Source organism: Pantherophis guttatus, chromosome 3 (assembly GCF_059756535.1).
Source record: "Pantherophis guttatus breed Tessera chromosome 3, ASM5975653v1, whole genome shotgun sequence".
Lineage (NCBI taxonomy): Eukaryota > Metazoa > Chordata > Lepidosauria > Squamata > Colubridae > Pantherophis > Pantherophis guttatus.
Window position 1 is genome coordinate 94,601,464 of NC_142065.1, and position 19,469 is coordinate 94,620,932.

General features: G+C 39.8%; 1 protein-coding gene across 2 annotated transcripts in view; it reads left to right on the forward strand.

The window, feature by feature from the left end:
• LOC132711448 (complement factor H-related protein 1-like) overlaps positions 1 to 19,176 on the forward strand; it is a 45,468-nt gene extending 26,292 nt beyond the window's left edge. The window contains exons 6-11 of one of the 2 annotated variants that reach the window (XM_060690389.2): positions 1,170 to 1,349; positions 4,977 to 5,153; positions 11,714 to 11,890; positions 14,461 to 14,643; positions 15,622 to 15,818; positions 18,898 to 19,176. In XM_060690389.2, coding sequence (XP_060546372.2) covers positions 1,170 to 1,349; positions 4,977 to 5,153; positions 11,714 to 11,890; positions 14,461 to 14,643; positions 15,622 to 15,818; positions 18,898 to 18,909 — 926 coding nt within the window. In that variant the 3' untranslated portion in view covers positions 18,910 to 19,176. The remainder of the gene's footprint in view (positions 1 to 1,169; positions 1,350 to 4,976; positions 5,154 to 11,713; positions 11,891 to 14,460; positions 14,644 to 15,621; positions 15,819 to 18,897) is intronic. The other variant, XM_087890066.1, reaches the window with a different exon arrangement.
• The last annotated feature ends 293 nt before the right edge of the window (positions 19,177 to 19,469 follow it).

A 19,469-nucleotide genomic window follows, 5' to 3' on the forward strand; every position in this document is an offset into this window, starting at 1 on the left:
TTTTGAACAAACTGTTGCACCAGGATGCTATGTTACCCTATTATGGATGATGGACTCAACAATCCAGTGGAAAGACATCAAAGAAGATATTATATGGATTATAAATTTAAAGTCATTGACTTTTTTTTTTATATAATGGAATATATATATATATATATATATATATATATATATATATATATATATATATATATATATATATATATATATATATATATATATATATATTTAGCAGAGTGGGCAGTGGATTAAAGATATTAAGAATTGTTGTGCATGGCAACTTTGTATGAAGTGGATGGAAGTAGGTTAGCTTATTGATTGTTTAGTCTAAGAAAAGGGATGTTTAAGTGATATATTTAGGAGAGTGGAGCAAATGGATAGAGTTGAATAAATGTTAAATTAGGACTTATGGGGTAGGCTGCTTAGAAATGTTATATTAATATACATAAAAGACTAAATGTTAAAGTAGGATTTATTATATAGTTTTAAAGTGGAAGGTTGTTTTGAAATGTTGTATTAATATATAGATATAAGTATGGAGGAGGAGAAAAAGGGCAGATTATTGCTAAATTGGGAGTTACAATAATATTATAAGTTATAAATTAGAAGTTATACAATGTTACAGTAGAATGTTATTTTGAAATGTATGGTAAAAGGGGGAAGTAACAATATTAATAATATTATTAGTAAGTAAGGGTCAGTATTTAGAGGAGGGAGTAAGGGATGGTAAAATATTATATAATCTGTTATGAATTGGGTTTTTGTTGTGAAGAAGTCACAGGGGGGGATAGGTGGTGAGGGGGGGTTAGGGTGGAGGGGGGGAGAAAAATGGGGGGAAAATTTGTATTCAAAAACTTTTTCAATAAAAAAAAATTATAGCAACTTGCTAAATTTATTTACAATCTTCCAAATAAATAGTAGCCAAGGGCCACTAAAAGTATTTTAAATCAAATTGGTTGATTTCACACTACATTTTAGATACTAATTTGCAGTTTTAAATTAGTTAATGCCCATTAGTATGCATGACTGCTAATGAAAATGGTCTCATTGGATATTTTAAAAATAATAATGATATTGGGGTTTTTTTTTGATAATAGAAAGCAATGCCCATAATCTGATATGAGTGCATATTTCTTTTTTCAATATAAGATATGATTTATTTTCTTTAGAAATTACATGCAATTCTCCAAGAATATCAAATGGTTCTTTCCGACCTCAAAGAACTTTATACCATGATGGGGATCTAATTCGAATTCTGTGTGACAGTGGATTTACTTTTGAACCTGATAATGGAGAAAAGGTAGTTGAGTGCACGAGAAACGGATGGTCACTTTCACCAAAATGTGTCAGTAAGTAGAACTTCCATGTATTGCTAAGACTTATAGAAGGGCTAAGATATTTAACTCTGTGGAAGTGTACTTTTTAACATTATTTCATATAATTTTCCAATTATTTTTGCCCAAGGGATTTATCTCACCCAGAACATTTTGGTAGATTTTACACTTTTGTTTATTTATTTGTCAAGCACATATTAGATAGCATATATAAGTATAAACCTGATTATGAATACATGAAATGGATATAAATAAAAGTGGGCATTAGGACAGGGTGGGTAGGCACGTTGGTGCACTTATGCATGCCTCTTACAAACCTCTTAGGAATGGGGTGAGGTCAACAGTAGACGGTCTAAGGTTAAAGTTTTGGGGGTGTGGGGATGAAACCACAGAGTCAGGTAGTGCATTCCAGAAATTGACCACTCTGCTGCTGAAGTCGTATTTTCTGCAATTGAGTTTGGAGGGATTTACTTTAAGTTTGTATCTGTTTTGTGCTCATGTATTGTGGTTGAAGCTGAAGTAGTCATTGATACAATATCATTTCATTCACCTTAAAAAGATTCTTTCTTTTGAAATACATGTGGGATGTATGCAAGAAACGTGTTTCAACAAAATGTGGATCAGTGTTTATTAACTGCATGAAAATGGTGGGAGTCCCTTGGCATCACCCAGAATTGGTAGCATCCTAGGGGACAATTGAACACTGTCATTTGTCTCCCTCTTAATCCTCACTTGGTAGTATGCCTCCCTCAAGTCCAGTTTAGTGAAGATTTCCCCCCTTGCTAAATAACCTACCATGTTTTCCCAAAAATAAGACTCTGTCTTATTTTCTTTTCGGTCCCAAAATAACCACCAAGTTTTATTTTCAGGAGATGTTTCACCCCCTTTCCTTAGGACCATTGCAGTCACGCTTCCCACACCCTGACACCTGTCACACCACTGTAAGATGCCACAAGGCTCATAATGCCGCTGCTGCCACTTATGGCAGGAAGTCACATGGCTCATCATGCTGGTTCTTCCGTTCACAGCAGAAGGCTGCGTGGTGTGTTGTGTTGTTGTGTGCATGACCATAATGAGACTCATGGAATTCTGCCATGAGCAGCAGCACCAGCAGGACGACCAGCAAGCAGCTGCAGAAGAAGTTGTACAGTGGCATGACAGGTGTCAGGGCATGGGAAACCTGGTTGCAATGGTACTAAAGTAAGTGGTTATGGAGTGCATGGAGAAGCTCCACCCCCCACCCCTGCCTTAGCTTGATTTTTACTCCTACGCCTTGCTCTACCTCGTACAACCAGATAGTAGGTGTTGCTTAACTAGGGTTTATTTTTAGGATTTGACTTATATTAGGCATAGATGTGAAAATCAGACTGGGGCTTGTTTTCAGGGAAGGTTGTATTTTCAGGGACACATGTCTCTGAAAATTAGGGGGAGACACATAAGCAGTTCAGCCCCTTGTAATCTACGTGAAACCTAAGGGACCCTTCTTTCTCTTCCTTGAAGAGTAGCGAGGCAGCCATTCTTGATTTCACTGGCTGAATGAACCCCCATTCCAGCTTCTTATCTATAAATGCTTGAAACGCATCTATCTCTTTGGGGGTCATCAAGTACATCTTTGGCTTGGACAGTTTAGCTCCCGGTATGACCTCTACTGCACAGTCAGTGGGTTGATGAGGTGGGAGCACATCTGACTCTATCTCACTAAAAACCTCAGCCAAGTCACAATATTCTGCCATAATTAGCAGTTCTTACCCATCTCCTCTTCTTAGTATATTCGCAGGTTCTGCTTTTACTTTCCTAACGTCAGGTGCAGGGCTGGTCCTCTGCACTTTCCATGGCCCTTGCCAGTTAGAAGCTTTTTTCTGCATCCCCCGCCTATCTTTGTCCCAATCCACAGAAGGGTTCCACTTTTGCCACCATGCCAGGCCTAGGACCACGGCCTCAGTCATAGCCAGGGATTAAAATAAATTAAATAGTCTCCACGTAGTTCCCTGCCTTGAACTTCACTGGCTCAGTTAGGCAGGTAGCTGGCACACCACCTGTTATAGATTTCTCCAATTGGGAAAATATTATGGGTCACTTCAGCTCCCTCAGTCTCAGTCCAAGTCTCTACACCACCTGGGGGCTGACCACACACCTGGGACAAATCACACCTGACCAACTCACCATGGGCCAAATCTCTGCAGGGCAAGAATCACACTAACATCAAACAAATGGTGGAATAGAATAATTAAAGAAAGGATGCAAATGGAGGGACAAAATGAAATGTGAATGACAAAAATTAAAATTATTTTTAAAATTATTTTAAATAATTAAATTGAATTGTTGAATTATCCTGCAGCAAATTGGCCATGGTGAGTTTGCTGCATCATTTTATTTTTTATTTTTATTTTATTTATTTTGTCAAGCACATATTAGATAACAGATATAGATATAAACATGGTTACTAATACATGAAATGGTTACAAATAAAAGGGGGACATTAGGACAGGGACGGTAGGCACATTGGTGCGCTTATGCAGGCCCCTTTTGTTGTCCCATTCTGTAGATAAAGAGCTACTGCTTGTCCTCCAAAAGCTTCCCAATCTCACAGAATAATAAAAGTGCTGGATAAAGTCATTTCCTTCCTCACATATTCCTCTCTTGTTACCTCTCTAAGCTCTGACAGCCTTGTGTGACTGGTAGGTTTGGCAGAAGAATTGGGAGCTTTATATTAGAGTTCATTGGAACTCAGCAGAACAAGAAAATAAAGAATGTCATGATTATGAACAGAACAGAACAGAACAGAACATCAATTGATTAGTCTTGTGACCTTATCAATAAGATAAAAGAAAAATAAAACACATAATCTGGTTCCAGGATAAAATAGATTCCCTCTGTGTGTAATGGGAAGTTCTCAAATGTGTTTAAAAAAAGGCTTCATTTTGAACAGCATGTTGGCAACAGTAGGATATTTGAAAAAAAAGAAAAGAAAAGAAAAGAGGGATGCATTTAGAGTTTCTCCTGGATGGGAGCCATTTGATCTTTTTCAAATCAATCAATTGCCTTTTGCAGTATAGAATCTGATTGAGAAATGACTGCATTTCTGGATGCCCATTGTCATCTATCTTGGTATTCTTTGATTGCCTTTGAGGTAGTCCAGGTCAGGAAACTAACTCCACCAATTTGACTGGATCTTTATTGATATAGGCCAGTAATGGCTAACCATTTTGCCATCGCGTGCCGGGGGGGGGGGGCGGGGGAGGTTCACACCCACACGTGTCCTCACCTGTAATTCTATGCGCCCCGCCCTGCACATGCGCACGCAACCCCCTCTTCCACCCCCGCTTCTGGCACGTGATGGCCCGGTAGGCCCGTTTTTCTTTCTCACCTGGCATCTCACCTCTCTATGCATCTGGGGAGGGCGAACACAGCCTTCCCCACCCCCTCGGAGATCAAATTACTCTTTACATTGTGTGGGCAAAGAAGGCTAGACTAAAATAACCAATGGAAGCATTATTTAAACTGATCAACATGTGAACAATGTTGTGACTTTAGCTGGCCTAATGTTGATGATATATTTTGTCATAATTTATTTTTGGCCTATATTCTATCTCTCTTGAATCACTTCAGAAAATTGAAGTCTTGTATCCTCTATCCATTTAGATGCAATGTGTCCCACACCCCCTATAGTTGAAAATGCTGAAATTATTGAAGATACAATGAAGAAGTACCTGAATGGCGAGAAAATAAATTATCAGTGTAATGATGGTTTTGATATACATGGATCAGCTGCTGTAACATGTAGACAAAATAACTGGTCACGCTTGCCAAGATGTGTAGGTAGGAATGTATGGTCTATAATATTTTTGCTGAGATTCACAAAATTCACATGGAGAGTACATTTTTTTAAAAAAAACAGAAATTAAATATTATTAATCTGAACCATTCATCCAAGCTGATCCTGTGTTGTTGCTCTTAATTTTCCTGTTTGACAAATAGATAAGCCTGTGGACATTTTGATATACTCATCATTTTTCCACCCATCCCCAATTGCCCAACTTCCAACCCACAGTCCAGCATTCCCCCTCAGGTGGCCTGCAAAAAGGAGCAAAATATAGCCTTTAACTAGTCAGGAAAAAAAAATAAGTTACAACTTAATTGCAGGACTATTCTTCAGAATAATTAGAAAGGATGGGGAGACACTTGCCAATGGTAACTGGTATCTTGAGCTCTAGAGGGTAGAGACACTGAGAGCTGGGAGACAGGATGAAGCTGAACTTCCTCCAATTTGAAATGTTTTCTTTTCTGTTCAAGAAGAAATGCAGCTCAATACCCTTGGTAATATTTCCTCTGCTTCAGCATTTCCTAATCGGAGGTGGGAGTGTCAGCCTAGATATCCAGTCTATGTGAGGTCATGGAAACCCAGCATGAGGGACAGATTTTAGATTAGTACAATGTTTGTGTCTGGAAATATCACCTGTGGTTGACTTGCCTACCTTGAATGATCAAGTTTGACTGCATATTTATTTTTCCTCCGCTTCTACCCCATCACAATCTAGAGACTGTTAGCTGCTTATATAGAGTATAAAAACCAAATATAACATCCTCAGTATAATCAACTGTAAAAATAGTAAAGCAACAGAACGGACTAAGCAACCTTTATATTAATCTGTTCTCTCTCATCCAGATCTGATGGTTTCCAAACATCAGCAAAGGATATTGAGACTATCTTCCTCACTGCCTAGAGTAGAGGATCACATTTTTTTTTTATTTATTTATTTTATGTATTTATTTATTTTGTAAAGCATATATTAAATAACAGATACAAGTATAAACATGATTATGAATACATGAAATGGATAAGAATAAATGGGGACATTAGGACAGGGCTGGTAGGCACATTGGTGCACTTATGCATGCCCCTTACAGACCTCTTAGGAATGGGGTGAGGTCAACAGTAGACAGTCTACTTGCATCCATTGCTTTGATATCAATTGCTTTGATATCCAGCTTCATGACAGACTGATTGGAAGGGAAAAGGCCAGAATAGTTCATCATGCAGGGGTTCACTAAATAGCTTCTTTTCTGCATGTAGTTCATAGAAGGATTTAAATTTCTTGCAGGATAATCTAGTTATTTATTTATTTACACAAACATAACACTGCCATTAATCTGTGGCTGATCAGATATCATGACAGTATTGATTGAAAGCACCCGGTTTCATTTCTTCAAGAGCAGTAGAAACAGGTGCTGTAGGAGGAAGAGGAGCTTCCTCTGTCTGTAGCCTCACACTCTCCTCACCTCAAAGGGAAGCACCCTCAAGCCTGTATCATCACCCTTGTATTTTCTGTGCTATAGGATGTGAGTTGACAGTTTTGGTTTCATCATCATCATCATCATCATCATCATCATCATCATCATCATCATCACAACAACAACAACAACAACAGCTTTATTGTCATTGCATGTGTATACACAGTATACCCATACAACGAAATTCACTTAAAACCCAAAGACCATGTCCAGCACACATAATAATCTCCAAACACACTCCCACCCACCACAATTTCCCACCCCTAAACCACCCAAAAATCCACACAACGGACCAAGTAATGTTGTCCAACAGCTCACTGATGGTGGCCCTTTAGTTCATTGTTGAATGCAATTATAGCTCTGGGATTAAAAACTATTCAGAATAATAATAATAATAATAATAATAATAATAATAATAATAATAATAATAATAATAATAATAATAATAATAATAATAATAATAATAATAATAATAATAATAATAATTTTATTTCTATACCGCCCTTCTCCCGAAGGACTCAGGGCGGTGTACAGCCTGTTTAAAAACACAAACAAAACAACAATATAAAATTTAAAATAATTAAATAAAGTGGCTCAGATTTAAAACCCCAATAAATTTAAATATCCCAATTTAAAAACTATTGTGTTGCTAGTCTGGCCTGGCGGAATAATAGGGTCTTCAGTGCGCAGCGAAACGCCCGGAGGTCGGAGATCTTACGAATTTCCGGGGGCAGTTCGTTCCACAGGGCTGGGGCTCCCACAGAGAAGGCCCTCCCCCTGGGCGCCGCCAGTCGACATAACTTGGTTGACGGCACCCTGAGGAGACCCTCTCTGTGGGAACGGACTGGTCGGTGGGAGGCTATTGGTGGCAGAAGACGGTCTCGGAGGTACCCGGGTCCTATGCCATGGAGTGCTTTAAAGGTGGTAATTAACACCTTGAATCGCACCCGGAAGACCACTGGGAGCCAGTGCAGCTCGCACAGGAGGGGTGTCACATGGGCACAACGAGTTGCGCCCATAACCACCCGCGTGGCCGCATTCTGGACCAGTTGGAGCCTCCGAGTGCTCTTCAAGGGGAGCCCCATGTAGAGAGCATTACAATAGTCCAACCGGGAAGTAACAAGGGCATGAGTGACCGTGCGTAGGGCGTCCCGATCCAGAAAGGGCTGCAACTGGTGAATCAGGCGAACCTGATAAAAGGCCCCCCTGGCCACGGCCGTCATATGCTCTTCTAAAGACAGCCGTGCATCCAGAAGGACACCCAGATTGCGAGCCCTCTCTGTGGGGGGCAGAGATTCACCCCCAATAGTTAGCGATGGCACCTGCTGACTATATCGGGGCGCCGGAAGCCACAGCCACTCGGTCTTGGAGGGGTTGAGTCTGAGCAAGTTCTTCCCCATCCAGACCCGCACGGCCTCCAGGCAGCGAGACATCACATCAAGGGCATCGTTGGGGTGGTCTGGGGTGGAGATGTACAGCTGAGTATCATCAGCGTACAGATGGCACTTCACCCCAAAACCATGGATGATCTCACCCAGCGGCTTCACATAAATATTGAACAGGAGGGGCGAGAGGACTGACCCTTGTGGCACCCCCCATGTGAGACGCCTCGAGGTCGACCTCTGTCCCCCTGCCAACACAAACTGTGAGCGGTCGGAGAGGAAGGAGGAGAACCACCGCAAAACGGTGCCCCCTATTCCTAACCCCGTCAACCGCTGCAGCATGATACCATGGTCGATGGTATCAAAAGCCGCTGAGAGATCTAATAGGACTAGGACAGAGGAGCAACCCCTGTCCCGAGCCCTCCAGAGATCATCCACCAACGCGACCAATGCCGTTTCTGTGCTGTACCCCCGCCTGAAGCCCGACTGGTACGGGTCTAGATAGATAGCTTCATCCAGGTGTCGGGAAAGTTGTCGTGCCACCACGCTCTCAACAACCTTCGCCACAAAACGAAGGTTGGAGACTGGACGATAGTTAGCTAATTCAGCCGGGTCCAGGGAAGGCTTCTTGAGGAAGGGCCTCACCACCGCCTCTTTCAAGGCGGCAGGAAAGGCACCCTCACTCAGAGAAGCACCTATAATCCCCTGGAGCCAGCCTCGTGAAACCTCCCGGGAGGCCAGTACCAACCATGAGGGGCACGGGTCCAATAAATATGTGGCGGCACTAATCTTACCCAGAACTCTGTCCACATCCTCGGGAGTCACAGGATCAAACTCCTCCCAGATAACATTCTCAAGACCTGCCCCGGTCTCCTCCCGTGGACTCATCCAATCGGAGTTCAAGCCATCCCGAATCCGAGCGACTTTATCATGCAGGAATTGCACAAAATCCTCAGCACGACCCTGCAAGGGATCTTCCCGTACTCCCCCCCGAAGAAGGGAGTGGGTCACCCTAAACAGGGCAGCTGGGCGGTTCTCTGCAGATGCAATAAGAGCGGAAAAATGGTTAGATTTTGCCGCTTTTATCGCCACTAGGTAGGTCTTGATATAAGACCTCACCTGTGTCCGGTCAGAATCGGATTGACTAGTCCTCCAAATGCTCTCTAGGCATCTTTTCCGACGCTTCATCTCTCTCAGCTCCTCAGAGAACCAAGGAGCTAATTGAGATCGGCATCGGGTCAGAGGCCGCAAAGGCACGACGCGGTCCAAAGCTCCAGCGGCCGCCCTTTCCCAGGCGGCCACCAGTTCTTCAGTCGAGTCGTGTATTAGAGTCTCAGGAAACGGCCCAAGCTCCGTCAGGAACCTTTCGGGATCCATCAGGCGCCTGGGACGGAACCATCTGGTTGGTTCCGTCTCCCTGCGGCAGGGGAAAGCAGTAGGAAAGTCTAAGTGAAGGAGCGAATGATCTGTCCATGACAAGGGTTTGATGTCTAGGTCCCCTCTACCAAGATCATTCAACCACTGACCAGAGATAAAAATCAGGTCCAGAGTGTGTCCCCCTATGTGAGTGGGGCCTTGAACTAACTGGGTCAGGTCCAAGGCTGTCATGGAAGCCATGAACTCCCGAGCCACCTCTGACGCCCCACCTGTGGATGGGAGGTTGAAATCCCCCATGACAATAAGTCTGGGGGTATCGACCGCCACCCCGGCAATGACGTCGAGTAGCTCGGGCAGGGTTGCTGCCACGTGGCAGGGAGCCAGGTACGTAGTCAGCAGACCCATCTGCACCCCACGGCCCCACTTCACACAAAGGGACTCACATCCGGCTATCTGAGGAACAGTGGTCTCCCTCGGATAAAGACTCTCCCTAATGATCACCGCCACTCCCCCACCCCTCCCCTGGGCCCTTGGCTGATGAAATGCACGGAAACCTGGTGGGCACATCTCTACGAGGGGGACCCCCCCCTCTTGGCCCAACCAGGTCTCCGTAATACCTGCCAGGTCTGCACCCCCCTCCGAAATAAGATCACAGATGAGGGAGGCCTTATTAACCACTGACCTGGCATTACATAACATCAGCCGCAGACCCTGGGCATGAGGCTCTACACAACCCAGGACACGAGTCACGCATTGGGGGCCGGAGTGCGCAATCGCTCAGAGACAGCGTGTGCGCACCCCCGACACTTGATATGACCCCCTGCGCCCGTCATACCTGCCCCCCCCACTCATGATTTCAATTACACAGCCCTTTCTATCGTCCCCCTGCCCCCCAGTTAAATTTCATTTCGCGACCCCTCTGCTGCAGCTAATTAACCCATCATCCCGTGCAGTCGCTATCTGGACCCCCCCAGGTCCACTTTTACAACCCCCTCCCTCCCTCCCGGGTCCCCTTAAAATTTTCCTTAAAAATTTAGCTAAAAAAACCCCTCAGCCCCCTCTTTGCTGCATGCCATCTCTCGGGGTCCCAAAGCCCGTCATCAAGATAGGCCCTCGATAACGTGGAGGGCCAGGCCTGCGAGAGGGGGGAGAGGGGGAACCAAAGATGGGAAAAGAAAAGCCAGTCCGGGAATCTGTCATAGTCCAAGGGATAACTGAGCATAAAGGTCATAAAATATCCATTTATAGGGCTGGACTCCACTGTCCTCTCACGACAGAAGGCGTGTGGTCTGAGTTTTAATTGTTCTATATCTTCTGTCAGAAGGCAACAGTCCAAAAAGATTGTAAGCAGGATGGGAAGAGTCTCTGAGAATGTTATGCAACTTCCTCAAACAGCAAGATTTGAAGATGTCATCCAGGGCTGGTAGCTGCAGCCCGATGATATTATGGGCAATTTTAATGATTCTCTGTAGGGCTTTTTTGTCCGCTACAGAGCTGCTCCCATACCATGCAAGAATATCGTATGTCAGGACACTCTCAATGGTGCTGCGATAGTAGGACAGAAATAGATGCTGAGATAGATTTATCTTCCTAAGCATTTTCAGGAAGTACAGCCTCTTCGGTGTCTTCTTCACAAGCTTGTTAACATTCATAGTCCATGAGAGGTCCTTCGAGATATAAGTGCCCAGAAATTTAAAATTACCATCCCTCTCTACCTCCTCACCATTTATGTACAATGGTAAATGTACACCTCTCTTCCTCCTGAAGTCAATTATAAGTTCTTTAGTTTTTTTGGTGTTGTGTAAGATTATTTTCTTTACACCACAATGTCAGCCCTTGTATTTCCTTTCTATAAACAGAGTCATTGTTCTTATTAATGAGCCCCACCACTGTTGTCTCATCCGGAAATTTAATAATTGAACTGGTTTTATACAATGGGGTGCAGTCATGTATGTACAAGGAATAAAGGAAAGGGCTTAGCACACAATCCTGGGGGGCTCCTGTGCTTAGTATCAGAGTAGAGGAATGGTGAGATCCCATCCTTACTGACTGTGGCCTATCTGTCAGAAAATCCTTTATCCACAAACAAATCCTCTGATTTATACCCAAATTGGACATTTTAAGAAACAACCCGTTGGGTAAAATGGTGTTAAAAGCAGAGCTATAATCCACAAATAAAAGCCTCACATATGTCCCCTGTTGTTCCAAATGATTCAGTACAGTATGGACAACAATAGACTTAGAAGCGGGAGCATGTTTTCAGACATTTGCTTTGGGAAAACCAAGTGCATTTTATTTGAATGGGACAATTTTTTATTTAAATTTTAGATGTAAGATGTTCTTCTCCCCATCGAATTCAAAATGGTCAGATTATTGGTGAAATAAAGGCAAAGTATTTGCCCCGGGAGAAGGTGCAGTATCGATGTTACATAGGTTATGCTCTTCTTGGATCTCCTTTCATTACATGTTCGAAGAATGGTTGGACAGAAACACCACGTTGTACAGGTATTTATGTGCAGATCTTCACTATGTAGAAATGAAGATAGAATCGGAAATGAATTTGCTTTTACTTCACTGTCTCTTTCATGTTACTTTGAAAAAGTTCTATCAGGCTTTTTCAATATTTTATTGCTAGAATTGTAAAATTTAATGTCCCTGTTGAACTGTGAAAGTACAATATATTTTCATTAACATTGTCCCTCTTCTACAAAAATTTGAATTTCTACTTATATAAATCTATTCAGTTCATTTCATAGCTAGAAGTCTTTTCTCATTTGAAAGAGTATGTGACTTTTGGAGCACAAACATGGATTTCTATTTCAAAATTAGCCTCTCCTTCTCAGTCCTATGATGTCATAGAACATAAAACTGGTTGTTATTTAAAAAATCTCATATATATTACATATATTACTTATGTTAACTTCTCCATCTGTTTTCACACCTATAGTCATCATTCTACCAAGATATGTAGATTGACCCATTTGCTTAATTTCTCCATTTATTAAAAAAATTGTATTCTCCTTTCCCTTTCAAATTTAATCATTTGAGGGTTTCCTACATTGCTCCTCATTACACCATCCACATGACTAACATTCACTCAAATCATTTACATTCTCAGCCAACATAGTGACTTCACCCATAAATGAAATTATGTTCACATTCATGTCCCCAACCAATGCAGGCCTCCTTATAAGGGCTTATTATACTTTTATAAAGGAATATATAATAATTACGCAACACCGTGTGTGTGTCTCACATATCCATGTCTAACGTCCTGCTTAGTTAAATGCTCCCTTGATTGTCATGCTTGCTTTCTCTCTAATACCTCTATTATCATATTCAGCAACCAACTTTCAACTCTACACAAAATCTTCCAAAATTTCAAGCCAATTTTCCATTATTTCATAATTCACTTATTTTCCTCCAGGGTACCAAGGCCTAGTCAAATACTGTAACCACTTATCATTGAAAGCACATTTTAAAATTTCTCCTGATGTAGCATCAAATTTGCCCATCCCTATCATTTTTCATCATTTTCTGCCTTTTTCTGACTTTTCCTTTGATGCTAATATCAGTAGCATTCAGTTCCATACCTTTCAATTCCATCCTTCAATTTATCCCTATTATTTGCATTATAACTTATATAATGGGAAGGAGGACTTGGGCGATCATCTTCAGGGCCATGTGGAGGAATTTGTGAAATATCTGATGGGAAAAGTTGCTTGTATCTATTCTCAGTAGGAGACCAAACATAGAGCAGGTCCATTAGAGATTCCCAGGGAATGGGCTTACCCAGGTATCTGGGAACAGTTTGATTCGGTTAGATCTGAAGAAGTGGACAGGGTCCTCAGGGCTGTCAGTGCAAGTGCCTGCCTATTTAATCCATATCACTCCTAACTGGTGAAAACCTCCAGTGGTGATCAATGCATCACTGCAGAAGGGGGCATCCCTGGGATCTTTTAAGGAGACATTAGTCTGTTCCCTCCTTAGATGCTGTGGGTGACTGGATGGGGGACAATAGGCTTGAACCCTGGTAAGACTATGTTGCTATGGCTTGGAGCTTGGGATCTGGGAATTTAAAATCTTCAGTTCTGGATGAGGTTGGGGGTTACAACCTGTGGGTTCTTGTAGACTTACAATGCCTGCTCAACGGCACATGTAACTTTTCTGTTACATGAGTTGCACTAGTTGCTGTTTGCTTCCAAGTCCAATTAATATGTTAGTTATCATCTTTAAAGGCCTTCATGGCACAGGGGACTATGTCACCCCAGTGGGATTGACCCACCCCACTCACTCTGGCAAAAGGAACATGCTGCAAACCTCCTCAGTCAAGGAACTTTGCTAGCAGGATCTGGTAAATGATCTTTCTCTGCCATGCCTCCACAATCTGGAAAATCTTGCTGTTGGATATGAGATACGCCCTCACCCTCTAGGCCTTCTGGATTTGCCTTAAAACCTGGGTCAGCCAATTGACTTGGGGCCATGATGGAGCTCTTTACACTGGAAGTGACTGGTGAACTAAGAAAGAAGGTTCTACCACTGTGATGCTTATGTACTAGTTCCTAGTTTTAATCAATCTCTATTAATTTTAATGTTTATAATTTTTTAATGTTTTTTCTATTCTTGCTTTTATTGTGTTGCAAGCCTCCTATCACTTCAATACTGAGATGGATAGCACAACATCCAGTACAACTACACAATTGATTTGTGCAGAGTTTGAACAGTTATTAATGGAAAATGGGTAATAAAAATAAGAACATCTTGTGGGGAGATGCCGTTTGTCCGAAAGCAATTGCTATTTGTTTAAATACAGATCTGACTTTAGGTATTAAGAAAGTAATGACTATATTTTCTGAAGTTGAAAGACAACACTAAGGACAGCAGTAGTAATCATTTTCTGCCTATCAATTGACCAAGCTGTATGATATTGTTACTTTTTAAAAATAAGAATTAGTATAATTTTGAAATGACTATGTTTCTTATGAATATGTTTAAAATGTGTCTCTGTGTGTGAATACACTATAATATTTGTAATCATGAGGACTCTTGCTCAATAGATTCTGTATCTGTTATAGATATTGGGGGAAAATGTGGACGTCCACCTTATGTGGAGAATGGAGACATTGTGGACTCACCCAAGCTAATCTATTTACATTCTGAAAGTGTAATTTATCAGTGCCAAAATTATTATACAATGCAAGGTTCTCCAAGAGTGACTTGTCAAAATGGTCGTTGGTCACAAACACCAACATGTAGAGGTATAAGTAATATCTTTAATTCTTTATAGATTTAATCTTTATAGAGAAATATTTTATTTTGGGAATGGAATAAATTTCACACATCAGACATGTTATGTCAGTATGTTAGTGCCAGAAAATATTTTACTTCCTTGTAATTGAATAAAAGTAGTAGTATTATGAACCAAGATAAAGTAACTTTCTCAGGGAGAAACTGCTTCATAATGGAGAATTGTACAAGATCTTTTGCCATGTACAAATGTTGTCCTCATTTTGTGAAACCCTCCTGGTGAAATTCTGCTTTCCCTAAGCTATATTTCATAACAGACATCTTTTTAGTCAGTGGCATTATTGATAAAATTCAGATTTTAGTTTACTTGAGTTCAGCAAGTAGATTTTATTTTTCTTAGTATTTCACAGATCAGAACACTGGGCCCTCCATTATCATCATCATGCCATCAGTCAGTCAATCAATCATTCCTTGAACAAAAATTACAAAAAGTCATGTTTCCCAACAATCCACTAGGGCTCTTTTTGAATGATAGTATAAGTTGAATCTCTAGGGAACTAACATTATTATTTTTTAAATAGGCTAAGTATGGATGAAGACTCTGTTGACTTAATCACATCTACCCTATTTAGTCAATGTTGAAAAAGAAGATATGAGGTGACATTGTAAGAGAAGTTGCCTGAACCTGGTTTTCTCCTAATCCAGATATTCAGTATGAGGAAATTTGGAAGAAGGGGACTAAAATGTTTTTCTTCTTCCTTCTACACATGTAACATTGTCTTGCTTAAAAGAGTTTTAATTCATGACTGATAATTAGTTCATGAGAGACAAAATAAAATAAAAGGGGGGGGGGAATCCATTTACATAGATCTCTAATCATTTTAGCCTATTGCAACATAGAATTTCTAACCTAAATTTTAATTGCTTTATCAAATGAATTCCTCAGTGTAAAACTTTCTATTTGTCATCTGATCTGTGTCCTTTTTCAGCTGCTTGTTCAGCAAGTGAAGAAGATTTGAGAGAACATAACATAAGGCTGAAGTGGGACAACGGGGATAAAATATATTCTCAGGATGGAAATGTAGTGGAATTTGTATGCTTAAGAAACTACATACCACATCCAGATACCAGATCATTTAGAGTTAATTGTGTGGATGGGAAATTTAACTATCCGCGTTGCATTCCTGTATGTATATTTTCAGAAAAATACTTTAATTCACCAATATTAACATTTCTTTCGCTTGTCTATATCTATATACCTATATATCTATATCTGTGCATTAAAAAAAATCACTTGAAATATTTAAAAGACCTAGGTCTGGCAGCTAAATTTGTTGATGTAATGTTTTCTAAGGTAACTTGGTCTTCTGCATTTCTTCTAAATCAGAACACTTCTTAACAGACTTGATTTAAACATTGATCATTGATAGACAGACTTGAACATTGGGTGCTATCTAACAAAACGAAATTCCATGTTGAAAAAAGTAAGTTTCTACATTTAAGCAAGAAAAACAAAATGCACAGCCATAGTGTAGGTGGTACCTTGCTCAATAGTAGTAATTGTGAGAGGGCTCTTGGAGACAATAATTTAAATATGAGCCAGCAGTGTGCTGCAGCTGCCAAAAAAAAATCAACACAGTTCTAGACTGTATAAACAGAGGGATAGAATCAAGATCACGTGAAATGTTAATACCAGTTTATAATGTCTTGGTAAGGCCACACTTGGAATACTGCAAACAGTTTTGTTTGCCATGATGTAAAAAAGATGTTGAGATTCCAGAAAGAGTGCAGAGAAGAGCAATAAAGATGATTTGGGGACTGGAGACTAAAACATATAAAGAAGGGATGCTGGAATTGGGTATGTCTAGTTTAATGAAAAGAAGGGCTGGGGTGACATGATAGCAGTGTTCCAATATGTCAGGGAATGCCACAAAGAAGAGGGAGTCAAGCTATTCTCCAATGCAACTGAGGGCAGGACAAGAAGCAATGGATGGAAACTAATCAAGGAGAGAAGCAGCCTAGAATTAAGGAGAAATTTCCTGACAGTTAGAACAATTAATAGGTGGAAAAACTTGCTCCAGAAGTTGTGAATGCTTCAACACTGGAAGTTTTAAAGAAGAGATTGGGGACAACCATTTTTCTGAAATGGTATAAGGTTTTCTGCCTGAGCAAGGGGTTGGACTAGGAAACCTCCAAGGTCCCTTCCAACTGTGTTGTTTTGTTAAGATTCATTTGTTAAGCACTATGGGGACGGGGTTAATACTTAAAAACAATGAGGAATGGGGCTGGAATGCTGAATCTGCCAGCATTTCATCTCTTCTGGTCTGTTGATCAATCCTGACAGATTCCAAGATGAAGACCTCTATGTTAAACCCAGTGGGCTATTTTCACTTATTTCATTGGTCGCAGTCAACAAATTTAGTTGCCTCAAAATGAATGGTTCCAAATGAACACACATACATTTTACTTTATTTATTTCATTTGCATTGATATTGAAATATTCTCCTGGCTTTTGAACTTGCATATGCAACTTACTCACTTGTGTGTCTAGATGCATATTTATAAATACCTATCAGAAGCCACAGGACCAGAAATCCAGTGGGCTATTTTCATTGATTTCATTGGCCTCAGTCATCAAATTTAGATGCCTGAAAAAGAATTGTTCCGAATGAACACTCATACATTTTACTTTATTTATTTCATTGCATAGATATTGAAATATTGTCCTGTCCTTTGAATTTCCATATGCAATTTACTCACTCATGTGTTTATATGCATATTTATAAATACCTACCAGAAGCCGCAGGGTCAGAACAAAAAGTAAAATTACTAAATTAGTAACACTTGATAATAGCAATAGCAAAAGCTCTTAGTCTTATAGACCACTTCATAGTGTTTTACAGCCCTCTCTAAGCGGTTTACAGAGTCAGCATATGGCTCCCAACAATCTAGGTCTTCATTTTATCAATCTTGGAAGGATGGAAGTCAACCTTGAGCTTGTCGGGATCAAACTCCTGGCAGAAGGAATGCAGAGGTAGCCTGCAATATTGCATTCTAACCACTGTGCCACCATTGTTGTGTAATCATACATTATATATTACATGTAAAATGAGATATCCCACGAAATATTTCTAAGCTTAGAATAAATGGAAAAATAGATTGAGCAAGAACACTCTCTGAAATGAATTGGACCAGATTGATTGATTATCTATTAGTAAATGAGATTCTATTGACTTCCAGAGACTACTAGATCCAACCTAAGAATTACTTGCTTTCTGTTGAAAACTTTAGGGTGCACACTGATTGAATTTGTTGTACTGAGCACAATGAAATCAATGAAAAGAGCTCATTGGAGTTAAATTAGACTTTTCAGTCATTTCATTCTCAGGACAGAGGGATCTCCTGGTCTTCAGTTTTGGAATCTGACAGGATTCAGCATCAGATTAGAAGAGATGAAATGATGGGCAATGTTTGTGCCTCCTTGTCCCATGCTTCCTTGTTTTTAAGTATTAACCCCACTCCCCATAGAACTTCTTTTCCATTGCTCTAAATGGAAGGAATTTCATTTGGATCACAGGAATCCCCCATTATATGATGAGTTTGTATTTGAAATTGCAATTAATACAAATGCTATTAGTGAAATACAAATTTTGCTGAAATGTACATGTAAATATCAAATATATGTATAGTGTACATTTTATTGGAAATCTTCCTAGTTAACAAAAAATGATTTTTTTCTTGGCATTGCTGTGCTACAGTTCCTAGTATTCTTCTATTGGCTGTGTTGTCTGAGGATATTGTGAGTTTGTTTATTCACTGCATTTGTGTTCCATCTTCCCTCAAGTGTATCCACTGTTAGGATGAATTAAAGTTTGGTAACATCTAATTCCCCATTCCTATATTTAAAATGTTGGTGTTTTGAGTACATTCTGACTGCCAGAGCTTATATCCCAAAATATAGAGAATGCCCAATAAATTATTACAGTCTATTACATGTCATTGTGTCAAAAGTAATCTTAAAAAAGATAGAAATTGCTCAGTGATAAAATGGGCTAGAGTTCTTGAGTCTCTTGAGTAGTTTTAACCATTTGATTTAAAAACAGTGATACTGACTTTCAAAATTGTTTTGGCCATGTTGTTTGATATCTCAAAAATTATTGCAGGCTGCTTTCTGCTGCAGATCATATGAATGAGTTTAAAAAATAATTACATAAAATGTACAGATGCAAATTTATTTATTACTTACTGTTCACTTTTTATTTTAGAGAACTGCGTAAATGAAGAACAGGATATATACAGCACCCTTTAAACCAGAAGATGAACGTCTGAAATCATGTATCATTCTCTTTAATATAACCACATGAAGCTGGATTGTATACAATTATAAATGGTGGATCCAAACCTAAAAGCCTACTCTGTAAAAGACAGATTTTACCAACTGAAATTACTGTGAAAATGATAACATTTAAAAACAAGTTTATAGAACATCTTTAAGGCAGATAAAATATTATAATATAACCTTATAAATATATTTTTAAAATGCATATTGTGTGAGGAATGTAGATATATATATATATATATATATATATATATATATATATATATATATATATATATTAATTGTAAACATTTGATTAGTCTGAATTATCAATCAACAGCCCATCTTAAAAGAATGACAATAGATAATTGAAATTGATGTTTTTACATACAGTATAGAGGTGTTAAGTTCTTTAAAAAAATTTTTTTTAAATCCATTAATCATTTTTGCTGCCAAACAATTTGTAGTATATTTTGTAAAGATACATTTAATACTTCAGTTTACAGTCTAATTCAAGAT